At 49.0% G+C, this 16,445-nt stretch overlaps 1 protein-coding gene across 10 annotated transcripts in view; it reads left to right on the top strand.

Annotated features, from left to right (window-relative positions):
* Nucleotides 1–16,445, top strand: part of WNK2 (WNK lysine deficient protein kinase 2) — a 149,328-nt gene that overhangs the window by 45,607 nt on the left and 87,276 nt on the right. For 9 of the 10 annotated variants that reach the window (XM_053662648.1, XM_053662656.1, XM_053662654.1 and 6 more), the window contains exons 9-18: nucleotides 3,118–3,320; nucleotides 6,250–6,438; nucleotides 8,186–8,737; nucleotides 11,320–11,613; nucleotides 12,122–12,171; nucleotides 12,987–13,167; nucleotides 13,243–13,359; nucleotides 13,680–13,850; nucleotides 14,114–14,159; nucleotides 14,642–14,761. In XM_053662648.1, the coding sequence (XP_053518623.1) occupies nucleotides 3,118–3,320; nucleotides 6,250–6,438; nucleotides 8,186–8,737; nucleotides 11,320–11,613; nucleotides 12,122–12,171; nucleotides 12,987–13,167; nucleotides 13,243–13,359; nucleotides 13,680–13,850; nucleotides 14,114–14,159; nucleotides 14,642–14,761 (1,923 nt within the window). The remainder of the gene's footprint in view (nucleotides 1–3,117; nucleotides 3,321–6,249; nucleotides 6,439–8,185; nucleotides 8,738–11,319; nucleotides 11,614–12,121; nucleotides 12,172–12,986; nucleotides 13,168–13,242; nucleotides 13,360–13,679; nucleotides 13,851–14,113; nucleotides 14,160–14,641; nucleotides 14,762–16,445) is intronic. The other variant, XM_037138344.2, reaches the window with a different exon arrangement.

Raw genomic sequence — 16,445 nt, 5'->3', positions numbered from 1 at the left:
GCTGTGACCTTTGTCTTCAGGAGCATCCATCCCCAAGACTACCTCTATTCTAGTGTGAAACCTGAGACCCTTCGTTCATTTCTTATGGAGGTTACTGGTGGGTAGTGGGATTGCTTTGTACCTGTCTTCATCTTAGACCACTGAAAGAGTCTAGACAAAAACTTGAGGGCAAAAAGTTCAGCCTTTGCCCTCAAGGGTCCCAAAAATGCAGCTGTAAACTGAGTGTGGAGGCTGTAGCCTTTTCTGTCTCTGAGAAAGTACAGGGAGTTTCAGAGCTATTCAACCTGCCCAGCCCACTGTTGCAGGTTGTTCAAGTGGAAAAACTAAATAGTCTGTTTGAATTATTTAAGAGGCACATCCTTCATTTACCATTAAAATAGCTGAATATTTTTCAAAGTTGGCTATTTAAGACTAGTGGCTGGCTGTCACTTTGAGACAGTTTGCTTACTGTTTGCTTCTTTCCAACCTACTCATGCTTGTTTTGGAGAACAATACTGCTACATCATCATGTTCCATTTAATGATTAACCAAAAAAATTCATTGAAGAGCATAAACTTTTTGTAGAAAAAAGCATTATACACTTTAAAAATGTAATTGTTGGTCGAACAATTTCTAGGATAGGAATTAAGAAATTGCCTTTCATTGAACTTTGAAGAGAGTGTAGGACCTAAAATCCACTCCACTGTGGTAAGATGTCAGGTATGACCCACTGTATAAACAGATGAGTGCAAAAGATGAGTTCACTTCAGGGTGGTCATTTGTGTGCAGACTCTTTCCTGTCTGACTCAGGATTCTGTGTGCTTTGTGCAGCAGCCATGCTTTTCTGCCGTGAGAAATAAACGTTTAGGGATAAAATGGTTTTACCCATTTATTGTAATTTCTTTAGAGTTGGTGATATATTCATACAATATACAATTCAAAAAATCCAAGAGCAAAAGCCAGTTAATTTTCTTCCTGGGAGGCCACTGATGTTGCCTGTGTTTTAATTAACTTCCAGAGATAGCCTACACATGTAATTATTCACATGTACGCACACATACACTCCTGCACACACACCCCTGTGTCTCCCTGTTTCCCAAGTCAGGGCACTTTGCATACTCTCAGCACTCGCTCTAGGTCAGAATAGAAAGCCTGTGCACAGTCGTGCCTCTAGTCACAGGGCCTGTGGATGGCTAGAACACACTGTACTTTGTGAAGGTGAACTGACAGGGACATCAGGCAGCACACGCGTCACCAGAGAAAAGGCCTGATCATAGGTAACACGATGGGCAGACACACTGACAGGTAGAGCAAACATATTTTATGAGTCTTCGTTATCTGTCCTTTTAGTTGCCCACTACAGTCCAGACCAAGCTCAATGGCAGGGCTTGGTCCAGCACCCAATGACTATGATAAGAAGGTAATTTGTTGATCAGCTTAAAAACTATTTTTAAAATTTAATTTTAATTATACAAATAACACTTTAAAAATTTTTAGTTACTTAATATAGTTAGAGTTTGCTATATGTGACTTTTTAAGTAATTAAACACAATTTTTAAATATTTTATTTTATTTACATGTTTTTAGAGAGAGGGGAAGGGAGGGAGAGAAAGGTCAGTATGTGGTTGCCTCTTACGTGCCCCCTACTGGAGACCTGGCCCGGGGCCCAGGCATGTGCACTGGGAATGGAACCAGCGACCCTTTGGTTCACAGGCCTGCGCTCAATCCACTGGGCTGCACCAGCCATGGTACCTTACGTGAAATTTGTCAGGTCTTCTCACATTCTCTTGTGCAACTCTTTCTCTCTCTGTCTCTGTTTCTCTTTCTTTCTCTGTCTTTTTCTGTCTCTCATGCACTTACTCTTTCTCTGTCTCTGTGTCTTTGTCTGTCTGTCTCTTTTTGGTGACAGAACCTGCTTCTCCCTCTCTTCTCTCTGTATAAATGGAAATGATTACCAGACACATCATTAAAAATCATAGCTACTTGTTTCATTGGTTTTGTATAATTAAACCTCAACACTTCTGTCTTCTAGGTTAAAGAAAGTTCTAGTCAGTCCTGGGAAAAATTATTTTTATACAAAACTGACAAGATTGCCCTTTAACTTTATTTGTTTAAATTGCAAATAGACATAGTGTTGACAATCTGAAGGGTGTCCCCCTGTAGAAATAGCTTGGTGTTCATAGGTGACAAATTGTAATGTTTGTGTAGCTTTTGGAACTTGGAAGCAATAAACTGGAAGTGCCATTTTAAATAGGTTTTTGTTTTTCATTTTTTATTGGCACAGCCACACAGGTGACCTGCCCTCCCAAGTACGTCTGGTCAGAGGAGCCTGTGGGCCATGTGGTCCTGTCTGCTCCCTCCTCAGTGGCCCCGCACCCCACACCCAGGTGTGGGTGGCTGCATCCACTGGCCAATTTCACTGGCTGTGCTAGGCTGACTGCAGGTGAGGCCATGGAGCATCCAGGTCTCTTCTCACGGCCTTTCTGTGGTGTGGGAGCCTTTTCAGCCCTGTCAACCCTGTTTTCCAATCTAGTTAGACCTGGCCCATGACTTAAGGAGATATATTTGGACTCAGATCTCCCGCTTCAGACCCTTTGCCTTCACTGTAAGTGAAGGTGGTTAGCGTCTTGAGACCCCCTCCCCATCATAAAACACAGGTGATAATTGATTGGAACTTTTCCTAAGCATTCCAGACTCCCAAGACCCCTTGCTCCTTTGAAAAGCTGAATGAAGGTTCACTTTCAGGCCAAGTTTGGTTCTGTGTGAGGTGAAGTCCCTGTCTGAGCCATGATGGAAGCAGCTGGCTTGCCTTTGAGGATTGTATGAGGTGCCCTCCTGGAATCCATGGTGGACCAAGGCACCCTCTCCAGGTGTTAGGCAGTGTGGTGGGTTGTCAGGGCCATCTCTGGGTGATGCTTTTAGCCCCTGTATTACTCTGTAGTTGATTATGTAAAATGATGCACATTCATTACTTACATGATCTGGAAGCACAATCAAGTGTTTGTTTTACAGAAAAAAACATGGATGAGCTGAGCATTTATGTACAAGCCCGCATTTGCATTCCCTGCGCCTTGTGTAGAATGCCATGGGGGTGATGTTTGGGGTTCCCAATCTGAGCCGTGCCTTTGTCCTCCCCAGCGGACAGCACGTTCGACAGCGGCCAGGGCTCCACCGTGTACTCGGACTCGCAGAGCAGCCAGCAGAGCGTGGTGCTGGGCTCACTGGCAGATGCAGCACCGCTCACCGCCCAGAGTGTGTGCAGTCCCCCCGTAAGCATGAGCGAGGGGCCTGTCCTGCCGCACAGCCTGCCCTCGCTGGGGGCCTACCAGCAGCTGGCCACGGTGAGTCAGAGACCCCCATCCACATAGCCTGGAGTCTGTAAGGGGCCATCTAGGCTGTGCTGGCCAGTGGTCAGTTTCCAGCCATACAAAAGCAGGTGCTCGGGAGATCCATCCTTGTTGTTAGCTGGAGCAGTCTGTGACCTACCCTGAGAGACCTGCCTGGTGAGAAAATACAAAAATCAGAGCCCAGTGCCACCTAGTGTGTGTAAAGCTGTGATAAGCTAGGCATCATTTATAAGAATGAAAACTTTGATTTTGTCTGTCTAGCTTCACTGATGGGGGCTACATAATACCTCTCTACCAGGTATTACACAACCATTAAAAGTTAGAGGTGTGGAAGGGGTTGAATCATGGGAAACATTTTCAGTGATGTTTAATAAGCAGAATTGAAAGGGCCTCATGCTTATGTCTGTGGAATGATTTGTAAACCTAATAAATGAAATGGAAATTGCTAGGTGAAAGGTCACATTTGGCATCTATTTTTCAACTATGATTTATTTTTAATGCCAAAGAAAGCAAAGCAATTGCTTGTTTTGCACTCCTAGGCAGTCAGAGAGGTTGCTTTTGAAGCAGGTGGTGGAATGGGGTCCAGAGGGAGATTTCGATCTCCTAGACCCAGAAGCTGGTCAGGGCCCATGCCCCTTCCTGTGGGAGCTACTCCTGCCTGGTGCTCTGGTTCCCCGGGCTCTCACTCAAACTTCCACCCATGTACTCCCTCCCTGTGGCCACTTTCTGGGTACTGCAGCCTCTCTGACTACCCATCTCTCCTCTCTCCCATTGTCCACTTGGGCTCAGAGACTCCCTTTGGAAAAGAAGTGGAAGCGTTTGCCTCTGCTGATCAGAGTCCAGGACTCATTGGCAGTTAACATTTGCAGTTTTGCTTGTCGAAATGACATGACATGACATGACATGACATGAATGAAAAATGAAATAATGACATGAAAAGAAAATGAAAATGAAAAGAAATGAAATAATGAAATGAAATGAAATACAGTTGTAAATGGCATGAGCAAGTTCTTTAGGAAAAGGCTCCTTCTTGCTCGGAGCTTTGTTTCTTGGCTTTGGGCTTGGGTGTGCTAGAGCGGAGCAGGTCTTCAGCCTTCCCAGGCACAAGATCAGAGAACGGCCGAACCACAGTGGGCTCTTGGTCTGCCAGTCGGGCAGCCCTCTGCCTGTCCCAGCTTCTGCTTGCAGACTGGGAAGGCCGAGCACAGGGAGGTCAAAGGCTGGCCAGCCAGGATGTACCCCAAGACTCAACCAGAGCACTTTCTCTTGTCTGTTTATACAAAAAAAAAAGCTTGGACAGAAGGGCGGGGACTACAGGGAGTCCCCAGGGTGCACCCGGGTCTCCTGGAGAGGGTTATCATCATGATGCACCTCCAGAACCTATTGAAGGAGGAGAATAGGTTGAAGGGATTGGAAGCAGAGCCACTCCTCTGGGGCCTCCTGTGCCTAAATCTCAGTGGGCTGGGGCTGGAGGAGCAGGTGCACTTGGCCACTCATTCCTCACCTTGCCGCAGGTAATGCACAGACAGGTTTGATCCCACCTGTGCTGCTTTTCATAATGTTTTTACTGTGAAACATGGAAACAGCCAACTAACAGTTTTCAGATGACAAACTACTGTTTCCTGGTTCATCCAGAAAACCTCCAGTTAGAGACCTTTCCCTGTCACTGTGGAGAGCCAAGTTCTTCCCTCAGTCATCTCTGTGTTCAAGCCTATTTCCTCCATCTCCCCACCTGCTTCTCACTTTCCCATTATTTTGAAGTAAATCCTAGACAGAAAGACAATTTGCCCATAAATGTAAAGTCTGTATCTTTGGGTTTTGAAAACAAAATCCAGTACCATTACTGCACCTAAAAATGAATAAATTAGCAGCAGTTCTGAATAGCATTAAACACCTACTGCTCAGATTTCTGACTCTGTGCCATTCATTGTCTGCTGCAGCCCCATTTCTCTGACCCCAGCTCTGCAGAGCGCCCCTCTGTCCAGTGCAGGCCCCCCGTCTTGTTCCCATGTTTCTGTATTCTGTGAATGTATATATACTATATGTGTTACACAGTCTATAGAGAGGAAGCATATGTGTTTGTATCTTTGCCCCATTGGTATCATAACAGGCATTTCTCCACAGTCCCACAAGCCCTTAATAGTGGTCTTTTCTCACTGTTGCATAATATTCTGTGGTGCTAATGTTCCAGAACATCAGCCTTGGTTAGGAGGAGTTGTGACCATTCTTGGTATAGGGACCACCACACCTTCCTTTTGCAAGTCATGTTCCTAGGAAAACTATCTCTGACAGGACAATGGGCACAGGGAGTAGGAGATATGTCCCTGTGGCTGTCAAGCTCGTGGCTGGGTGGGGGTCCTCAGGGCAGCCACTGAGCGTGGCACCTGACGCTCTTTGCAGCCTGGCCTGTCAATGGGCTTCGTCCCACTCCCCACTCTTGCCTCGCTCCCACCACAGCATTTCCCAGAGCCAGCCATGAGCTTTGCCCCTGTGCCTACTGGCCCAGGTCAGCCCATGCCCTCAGGCCACCAGGTGAGTGCAGACTGCCCCTCCTTGTGACCACCATTGGTGCCTTAGTGTCCCCTGACAATTTTAGCTGGCCTGGTCCTAGGGTACAGATGAGAGTTGGGGGGGCAGGTCAGTCTGTTGTGTTTGCAGAATTTATGACCCATGTCACTTGGAGGGGGCTCATTCACACATAGCAATTCTTATAGATACACTTGTCCTTGGGTCCCTGCTGGGTGTGCTGGGTGTGCACATGCACACATGTATGTGATTATGTGCGCAAGTATGTGTTGGTGGTAGGCATGCATGTGTGCACATGTGTGTGCACACTCACTCATTGATTTTCTCTGTCATGTCTAAGCACCTGGGGCATCTCTCATCAGGATGCTGGTCTAAGAGAAGTTCCTTCTCCCTCCAGCCTCTTCCACTGGCCCAGCCAGCACCCCTGCCACAGGTCCTGGGCCCGAAGCCTGTGGGTCCTCTCCAGTCAGTGCCCCCCCATCTGCCTCCGTACCTGGCTCCGACCTCTCAGGTGGCCCCGTCTCAGCTGAAGCCCATCCAGATGCCACCAGTGCCCCTGCAGCCACTCACTCAAGTCCCTCCACAGGTACCTTATCCTTCTTGTTCTCTACCCTCCTCCCTCAGTGGAGCTTTGGTGCCTGCTGCCTTCTGTCTGTATTGGGTACATCTGGGATGGAGAAAAGCCAGAAAAGAGCTGTGAATACACAGCTATGGTCACTGCCTATCATTGGAGCCATTCAAGGCCATACTGACCATGGCTCTTTAGAGGCAGGGGCGGGCGGTGTCAGATTAGTAGTGACTTGATAGCACATAGTTGGTGGTCGGGTTCTATCGCCCAGGCTAATATCACTGATGGTCGTGGGGACAGCTTTCACCTCATGGTATGGCATCACAGGTCTATGATGGGAAGTGCTGCTTTATATGAAAGGCGTGAGCATCTGTGAGGTTTACCTCAGTACCCAGAAGGTTCTTACCTGTCTGTTGTCACCTGTCACCTGACCTGGTCCTTTTCATGTCATGTTATAGTTGATTTCACTGTCTAGTTAAGCCACCACCTTGCTTGTTAGTGGTCATGGCATTTTGTTGCTTTTCAAATACACAAAAGTCAGTCTGCACATTTTCACTGTCTTGAAATCGTACACAGTCATTGATCATGTGATGCTTGTGTGCTTGCCACCAGAAAGGCTTTATTTTAATTTTTAAAAAATCTTTTCCTGAGGATTTTTTTCATTGCTTTTAAAGAGAGAGAGAAAGAGGAAGGGCCGGAGTGTGGGGGGGAGAGAGAGAGAGAAAGAGAAACATTGACTGGTTGCCTCTCATGGGCTCCGTGACTGGGGAGCTCCGTGAACCTGCAACTCAGGCATGTGCCCTAACTGGGAATTGAACCCACAACCTTTCAGTGTATGGAGCAATGTTCTAACAAATGGCTACACCAGCCAGGGTAAAAGGCTTTATTTTAGAGCAACAGTTTTCAACCTTTTTATCTCATGACACATACAAACTAATTACTAAAATTCTGTGGCACAACAAAAGAAACACTTTTTGCTGATCAGACCAAAAAATAGATATAATTTTAATCCATTGATACCAGGTGTGTTGTCTGTAGTTATTTTTTATTTGATAATGTGAAGTAAAAGAGGTCAGTGCCCCTGACTAAGTAGTTGGGTATTGCATGTTTTAAATATTCTTGCAGCACACCAGTTAAAAATCACTGTTTTAGAAAGGAAACTGTTGGAGAATCTGCTGAAGTGTGTAAAGTGCAGAGCCCATGAGATTAGATATCATGTGTTTTCCACTAGACATGGAAGGTTTGGGAGCTTCCACTGTGTGGAGGTGCCATTCTCCCCCAGTCCTCATGGCACAGCTATTGTGGGGCCTCAGAGCTCTGCTTTCCCCAAGAAAACCTGACAAAGAATTTGGTCTGTGTGTATTTATGCAGATTAGGGAGAATCAGGCAAAGTAATTTCAGATATTTGGGGCCTGTGTGGTGACTCTAACTATCCTAGCCTTTTTGAAAGAAAACTGAAGCTGGTAGTCACTTCTGTGATCCCTTGGATCTGAGCTGCGCCACCCATCCTTGGAACCTCCATGGTGGTGCCTAAGGAGGCTCTCCCACAGGTTCTTCTCTCACCCTTCTGCCTTTCCTTCTCTGGTTGAACATGTCATGCACTTGGTTTCATTTAAATTGGGTTTACCTTTGGGTGCCCTCAGTAGCTGCTGCATGGAAGTGTCTCAGGCAGAACCTGCAAGGGTTGTGGCTCTTCTTGTATGGGGCAGGCATGCTTCCAGTGGGGCTGAGCCCCAGGGAGCTGACAGACTCACGTCTCTTTCAGATGCCTCCACTTCCTGTTATCCCACCAGTTGCTCCACTGACCACAATCGACAGCCACCCTACAGCCCTCTCCGACCTGCTGGCTGCAAGTGGGCCTGCTGTGCCTCCTCCATCTCAATACTTCTCACCTACTGTGATCTTGCCAAGCCTTCCACTCAGTGCTGCTGCCCCCTTGCCTATGTCACCAGCCATGCCTATGCCGGCATTGAAGCTGCCCCACACCGCCAGGGCCCCACTGGCCGTGCCATGCCAGACCCTTATGCCAAATGTGGCAGCTGCCACCACTCCCGTCCCTCTGCTGGCTGTGGCCCCACAGGGCACGGCTGCCCTGCCCATCCATCCTGCCGTGGCCCAGCTCCCGGCCCAGCCTGTGTACCAGGCAGCCTTTCCACAGATGGTGCCCAGTGACATTCCCCCTTCTCCCCTCCACACGGCACAGACTGTGAGAACCACCCCTCTGCAGCCAGCGACCCCCATGCTGTCGCAGCCCCAGCCGCCAACCATCGCCCACCTTCCCGAGCAGACTGCTTCAGCCCCCAGGGTGGGAAGCCAGGTAATCAATTTGCCGGGAAGGCCTGTTTCTCAGGCACTAGAAAGACCCCTTAGTACCAAGAGGTGCAAAAGTTTGTGGGTTTGCGCTACTCCTCAGCACCTTGAATGGAGGTCACTGGCAGAGGGGGGGGGTCAGGTGAGCAGGTAGCACCATCCCTCAGGCTTGGCTCCTTGTTGTGGGGGTGCCTGCTGTCTCCTCCCACTCCCAGCACATGTCAGGAGCCAAAAGTTTCACCATGGGTCCTTCCCAAGAGTTAGTAGCATCTGCTCATGGGGGGTTTCCCAGCCTTGCCGGGTGTGGCGGCACCTGCCCTTGCCTAGGTGGGGCCTGGCAGCCTCTGTGCAGCGGTGTCAGCCCATCTGTGGGAGCTGGGGAGGCTCACACTGCCCTCCTTATCACCTGTCAAAATGAGGTAGGTGGATAACCCCCATGTCATCGGTGAAGTAGGGCACCAAGGTTCTGGGAAGGTTGGTCTATTAGTTGTGGTCTGGACAGGGCTTGGGGCACCTGATTGCTGGTTCCAAGGAGGTCATGGTAGGCAAGGATGATATCCCAGAGTCAGGAGAGGACCTTGGGTAGCTCATCATGCTGACAGTGAAGGGACATAAGGACATGCATCAGGCTGGTGGGTGAGCCTCCCAATGGCTCCACATACCTGGGGGCAGCCCCAGCATGTTTTAGAGTATCAGGGCTATTATCCAACCTCGTGTTGAGAGGAGTGGTGTGGGACATGTCTCACCTGGACGCTGTCCCACCTGGCCCTAAACGTGAATAGCCCTGTGCCTGTGGGTACCATTTTTTCCTTTTAAAGCTCAGGCTTTTCCCTTATAAGGTGGGGTGGATAGCCCCCCTTCTTCCCCTACTCTTTTAAAAAAGATTCTACTTATTTACTCATTTTAGAGAGGGGAAAGGAGGGAAAAGAGAAGGAGAGAAACATTAATGTGTGGTTGCCTCTTGTGGGCCCCCAGCTGGGGACCTGGCCTGCAACCCAGGCATATGCCCTAGACTGGGAATTGAACCGATGACCCTTTGGTTCTCAGGCTGGCACTCAATCCACACCAGCCAGCACAGTTGCCCTTTTTTGGTTCTGTCGGGAACATTCACCCCAAAGCTTGGGAGGGTGCCAGATACCCCAACTCATGTCCACTTACTCCAATCTGAACTTATTCCACATCCTAAGTGAATGCAGATGGTCCTGGTTGTGCTTCTTGCTGTTTGAATCTCAGCAGGAATTTGTGCTTGGAGAAGGAAGAGAAGGTTTCTGTTGACTAATATGACTAATAAACATGAGTGAGGAGGCAGAGGAGTCCAATGCCTTGACTGAGCAAGCACCTGGACAGCTCATCAGAGTAATGTCCAGTCATGGGTCAGGGCCATTTGGTTAAACACAGGGCCACTTGGAGGTTTGGGGTCTGAGGTCTCAGGGCCTGGACAGGCACCTTGCTGCCTGTGTTGGCCTGGCACACTATTGGCACTGGGTTGTTTGCCTGGTGGCCAGAGAAGATATTGTACACTCAGAGGTCACCCTCCAGGCCAGTGGCCTCCCACTGCTGTCTGAAAGAGGGTCTGGGTTTTATTGATGGGTTGGGACAACCATCCCATAATCTCTGTGGCTGATCAGTCTTGTGCCAGCAGGCCCAGCTGGGGTGATTGTATTTCTCATCACATTCCCAGACTGGGGCAGGATGGAGTCTTCCACCCTTTGTATCTGGGGCCCTCCTTCAGCTATTGGCATTTCCACCAAGAGCTCAAAAAAGGGAATAGCAGGAAGTTGGGCCCAGTTCCCAGGTTGCCCCAAGGAAGGCTGAGATCCAGTGCCCCTTTAGGAGGCAGGGATTGGGGAAGCATTTGGTCCACTTAGGGCTTCTCAGCCAGACTCAGCTAGATGTGCGTAAGTGAAGTATGGTTTTAGATTAGAATTTATACAAGTGGTAACTCAAGAATGGCTTTTTGTTGTTTCTTCTAAGACTGTGTAAAACATTCTCTGAGGCTAGGACTTGCCTGTGGCAGGCATGGGTATGTTAGAGAGAGACACTTCAATGCCCACACCTCAGGTGTGCTCACCTGCCTGGACAGGGAATCACCTGCTGTGCCCCAGGATGCCCAGGGCTCCTCAGGGATCAGGGCCATTTGGTTAAACACAGGGCCATTTGGAGGTTTGGGGTCTGAGGTCTCAGGGCCTGGACAGGCACCTTGCTGCCTGTGTTGGCCTGGCACACTATTGGCACTGAGTTGTTTGCTCGGTGGCCAGAGAAGATATTGTACACTCAGAGGTCACCCTCCAGGCCAGTGGCTTCCCACTGCTGTCTGAAAGAGGGTCTGGAATCACAGCAGGTGATTCCCTGTCCAGGAAGGTGAGCACACCTGAGGTGTGGGCATTGAAGTGTCTCTCTCTAACATACCCATGCCTGCCACAGGCAAGTCCTAGCCTCAGAGAATGTTTTACACAGTCTTAGAAGAAACAACAAAAAGCCATTCTTGAGTTACCACTTGTATAAATTCTAATCTAAAACCATACTTCACTTACGCACATCTAGCTGAGATGGCACCCTGACTTGCATCCCTGTCTTCTGTGCCTGTAGATCCTGCTTGGCCACCCACCTTCGTATGTGGTGGACATCACTGCCCAGGTCCCCACAGTTCCCACTCCTGCTGCCATCCTCTCCCCGCCTCTGCCGGAAGTGCTGCCACCTGCCACCCCTGAGTTCCTGCCTCAGCTTCCTAGTTCCCTGGCTCCCACAGTGGTGGCTGCTGCTCAGAGCTTGCCCATCCAGACCTCTGCGCTGCTGCCACCTGCTAACCTACCACTGACCAGTGGGCCTGGGATCTCCAACCTCTGCCCAGCTGTCCAGTCTGCCGTGGAGTTGGCTCCAGAGGTGTGTGCCCTACCCTTGGGTCTAGGCCTCCAGCCTGTCACCTTGATACCTTGCTCCTGGGCTTGGTCTCAGCCCTAGAGTGCGGAAGGTAGAAGTGTGTGCCTTGGAACAGTCATGTGTGCCCTTCTTATCTTCCTCCACTGTCTGTAGGTATCACATTTACTTTAAATGCACATCCAGGTGGAAGGTGTGATCTTTTACACATAGATTTAGGGAACTTTCCCTTGGAGGTGATGGGAATGCCTGTGACAAGCCTTCCTGGGCCTGTGTGCTTCTTTGTAGGGATGATCAAAGAAGGTTACCATGTTTGGAAAAGGGAGGGCCCCAGCTTTTCAGATTCTGCTTGGCTCCCACAAGATAAAAACCCTCACACCAGATGCCTTGTGTGGTTTACTTGCTAAAGTCAGAAGAATCAGGCAGTGGGCTGGGCTGGGCTGGATTGAACTAGCTGTGCTGATGGCTGTGCTGTAGGGGAGCAAATGTGACCCTTTCCATGGTTTTGTTTCAGGAGCAGGCCTCACAGGACAAGCAGCTTGGCCTCCTGCAGAGCTGTGAGAGGTAACGACTCAGCTGGGATGGGGATGGCATTGCCCATGGGCCAGCTTAGCCTGCCCACTGCTGTGTCATAGGGTTCTTGCCTCCCTTTCCCCTCTTGTGTCCCCTCTTCTAATGACATCAGCAGTTCCCAGCCTGACCTGGTGGAGCCTCAGGGAGTTCCTCTAGGACCTGTTAGCTCTTGCTGAAATTGGCTGTTCAATGCTCCAGGGTGTGTTCTGGATCTTAGAACTGGTCTCTGTGCTGAGGGTGGTACAGGTCAGAGACAGGACCAGGGAAGAGTCCAACTCACACCACTGGTCTTCCAGTGCCTCACTGCTGGGCACCTGTAGTTGCCCAGTCATGGGGCATGTTGAGTTTGGGAGGAAATTGGTCAGGAAGTGACCCTGTGTCCCATCCTCTAAGTATGTCAACACCAAGCTCACTGCTTTGCAAGCTGTCCTCACATCTGCAAAAGCCTCATGCAATTGGCATGTTCTAGTTGCTGCTGCAAATAGGGAAACTGAGGTATCAGAGAAGATTGTTTCTTAATTTTGAGTTTTACTGTGAGCAGGTCAGGAGGCTGAGAGGACCAAGGTCCTAGGTTATAAAACCCATGTGACCCCCACAACCTTGGCTCTTTCCAGGATGGGGAGGAGGTGCTCTGGGTTGGGGGTTTCTTTCCTAGTCATGGCTGGCTTCAGACCCTCTGGGTTTTCCTGCTGAGCACACCCAGGTGTTAAATCTTTTGGCTGTTCCCTGAAAAGCTAAGCTCCCCAAATGAGGCCAGATTACAGGTTGTTTTCATGAACAAATTAACATTCTTGGTTTTCCAACAGCTACGGAGGGTCCGATGTCACTTCTGGAAGAGAGCTGAGTGACAGCTGCGAAGGCACGTTTGGTGGGGGGAAGCTGGAAGGCAAGCCTACCCGGAAACACCACCGCAGGTCTACACGCATGCGCTCCCGCCAGGAGAGGGCCAGCCGGCCCCGGCTGACCATCCTGAATGTGAGGAGACAGGTGTGGTGGGCTGGCAGGTACAGGGTTGGCTGGGTGTGGTCTCCTACCAGGTCTCATTTCCCTGGTGTCCTCTAGGTATGCAACACGGGTGATAAGATGGTCGAGTGCCAGCTGGAGACACACAACCACAAAATGGTGACATTCAAGTTTGACCTGGATGGGGATGCACCCGATGAGATCGCCACCTACATGGTAAGTGGGTGTCCTGCCAGGCTGACTCTATAGCTGCACATCTCCTGGCTATCTCCTCCATGTCCTTTGGGCACTCAGCTGCTTGCAATCAACCTGCTTGTTATCAACCTTTCCTAACCTCTGGCTTCTGCAGGGAGCTTCCTGCTGCTCAAGCCATGACTACTCTTGCTGAGCTGTGCAGCTCTGTGCTCGGGGCCCAGTCCCCTGGCTGTGTCTCCCCACTGGAGTTAAGTGCATAGCAGAAATCAAGCAAATCAATCAGTGAAGATCCAAAAGACCAATGGCATGTTCCCACCAGCAGGGATGTGTGTATGTTACAGGTAGAGCACGACTTCATCCTGCAGGCTGAACGGGAGACATTCATTGAGCAGATGAAAGATGTCATGGACAAGGCGGAAGACATGCTTAGTGAAGACACAGATGTGGACCATGGCTCTGACCCAGGGGCAAGCCCACCACCTCTCAGCACCAGCAGCCTGGGTGCCGGAGAGGTGAGTCGGAGTACTGGGTTTCGGGAGGGCAAGGGCCTGCTTACACCCCAGCCCCAGGCTCTGAGAACAATGCTGGGACATTGTCTGGTGACTGGAGGAGCCTGGTGTGCGTGCAGCATTGAGTGAGGTGGCTGGGCACAGGGTGCCCTCAGCTCAGTTGGAAATGCCCGAGCTCCAAGGCCCTCGGATGTTTCGAGGCCATGTTGTGCTCCCATTTCTCGGTCCATGCAGTCTGCTGATATCTGACCCTTTACCTCCCTCAGGAGAGTCGCCAATCCCAAGCAAACGCCCTGGTGTATCAGCAGAATGGTATGTCGTCTGCCTCCAGGGCCATACCCCCACCAGGCTTATCTTATAGGAGGCATTTCTGTCATTGTCCCTTCTGTCTCCCAGGAGGCATTTGATAAAAGACCCATTGAGCATATTGTCAGAAGTTAGGCCATCACACTGAGGGGCTGTTGGAGTATGTATATACTGCCTTTGCCTTCCCCCTGCCTCCAAATGTCTGTCCTGTCTATCCCAGGTGTTGACTGAGCATGGCATGGACTCGACATTGCCTGCTAACCCTTTAGTGATAGTACCTTGGGTGTCCTGGGAACTAGGCCCATGTTGGGGGGTACTTGTTAGGGCCTCTGGCTGCCAGCAAGGAGCCCATGAGTGTGCTGCATACCCCCTTTCTGGTATGATATATGTTCCCCAAAGTGTCATATGTCAAGTCTGGTGCCAGTGGTGAGGGTCATGCTGGGAGAAATGTACTTACTCTTACCAGCTGTTTTTGTCCTGCCCTTTAGTCCTACACACTGGGAAGAGGTGGTTTATCATCTGTCCAGTGTCTGAACACCCAGCTGCAGAGGCCCCCGAATCTTCGCCCCCACTTCCTCTGAGCTCCCTGCAGCCAGAAGTCAGCCCAGGTAGGAGCAACCGGAACCCCTAGTCTTCCTGTCTAGTAACTCAACACTCCTCCCCTATGTATCTCTCTGTATCACTTGGCTTTACTCATGCACACACAGCTCATCAGCCAGTGCTATGTGCCCAGCTAAGTGCAAGGGACTGGTCCTGCACTGTCATTCCAAAGCCCAGAGCAGCCTGCAGGGCTGTATTCCTCTCCAGGCTTTCTGCCAAATGAGCCAAGTCAAGGCAGCACATTTTTGCTGTGGAGGTGACACACATGGGCTGCACATGTGTGTGCTAAAAAAACTCTGCCTTTACTCTTTCATACCAATGTCACTTTGCAACTTTTAACTTCCTGCTCCTTCCCTGCTCGTTGCTCACCTACAGGGATCCCCTGCATGTTGTTTTGGAGAGAGATGGGAAGTCCCTTATAGTGCTAAGACTCTGATTTGAAATTGTCACCAAGGAAGATGACAGAGATACTGATCTTCACTTGTGTGGACAGATGCCAGCTTGCCCTTGGGGCTGTTGGTTAAGTTGGCTGTTGATTTTTGTGATCCCTTAGGGGGTGAAAATAACCACTTAAAGAGATTTAAGGTTTAATTCCCTATAAGCTGGCAGGGGAAAAGTTGCTAATTATATAACTCGACCTAACCTTATGGTACAGTAGTCCTCCTTGTCTGTGTTTTTACTTTCTGTGTTTTGAGTTACTTGCAGTTAACAGTGGTCCAAAAATATTAGATGGAAAAATTCAAGAAATAAACACTCTGTGAGTTATTTGTTTATGTTTTTAATTTTTATTGAATGTATTGGGGTGACATTAATAACATTATATAGGTTTCAAATGTACAGTTCTATAATATATCATCTGTATGTCATACTGTATTTTCACCAAACCAAGTCAAGTCTCCTTCCATTTATTCCCCTTTACCTTACCCCTTTTATTCCTTCCATTTATTCTCCTTACCCCTTTCTTTCTGGTGATCACCATACTGTTGTTGGTGTCTGATGTACGTATGTTTGTTTATTTATTTATTTAAATGCATTTTTATTGTATTATTTCTATTACCATTTATCCCCTTATACCTTCTTCTACCTCCACCCACCCCCTTCTATCGCAGTCACCTCACTGCTGTCCATTCCATGAGTCCTTTTTCTTTTTTGCTCGATTCTTCCACCCCCTAAACCACCCCACACCTAGAGCTATAAGCTTGCTCTCTATCTATGAGTCTGTCTCCATTTTGCTTGTTAGTTCAGTTTGTTCATTAGATTCCACATATGAGTAAAATCATGTGGTACCTGTCTTTCTCTGACTGGTTTATTTTACTTTACATGATGTTCTCCAGGTCAGTCGATGCCATCACAAAACATAACATTTTCTTCATTTTTACAGCTTTATTGTGTAAATGTACCATAGTTGTTTAATCCACTCATCTACTGAGGACACTTGGGCTACTTCCAAATCTTGGCCATTGTAAATAATGCTGCAATAAACATAAGTGCGCATATATTTTTTCCAATTAGGGTTCCAGGTTTCTTTGGATAAATTCCCAAAAGTAGAATTGCTGGGACATGAGGCAGTTACATTTTTTAATTTTTTCATGGTCTCTCCAGACTGCTTTCTACAGTGGCTGCAACAGTCTGCATCCAGCAGTGCAGAAGAGTTCCCCTTTCTCCACATCCTCAGCAATATTTGTTTATTGT

Source organism: Artibeus jamaicensis, unplaced genomic scaffold (assembly GCF_021234435.1).
Source record: "Artibeus jamaicensis isolate MK-2021 breed Jamaican fruit bat unplaced genomic scaffold, CSHL_Jam_final contig_264, whole genome shotgun sequence".
Taxonomy (NCBI): Eukaryota; Metazoa; Chordata; class Mammalia; order Chiroptera; family Phyllostomidae; genus Artibeus; species Artibeus jamaicensis.
This window is presented reverse-complemented; position numbering and strand designations above follow the sequence as displayed.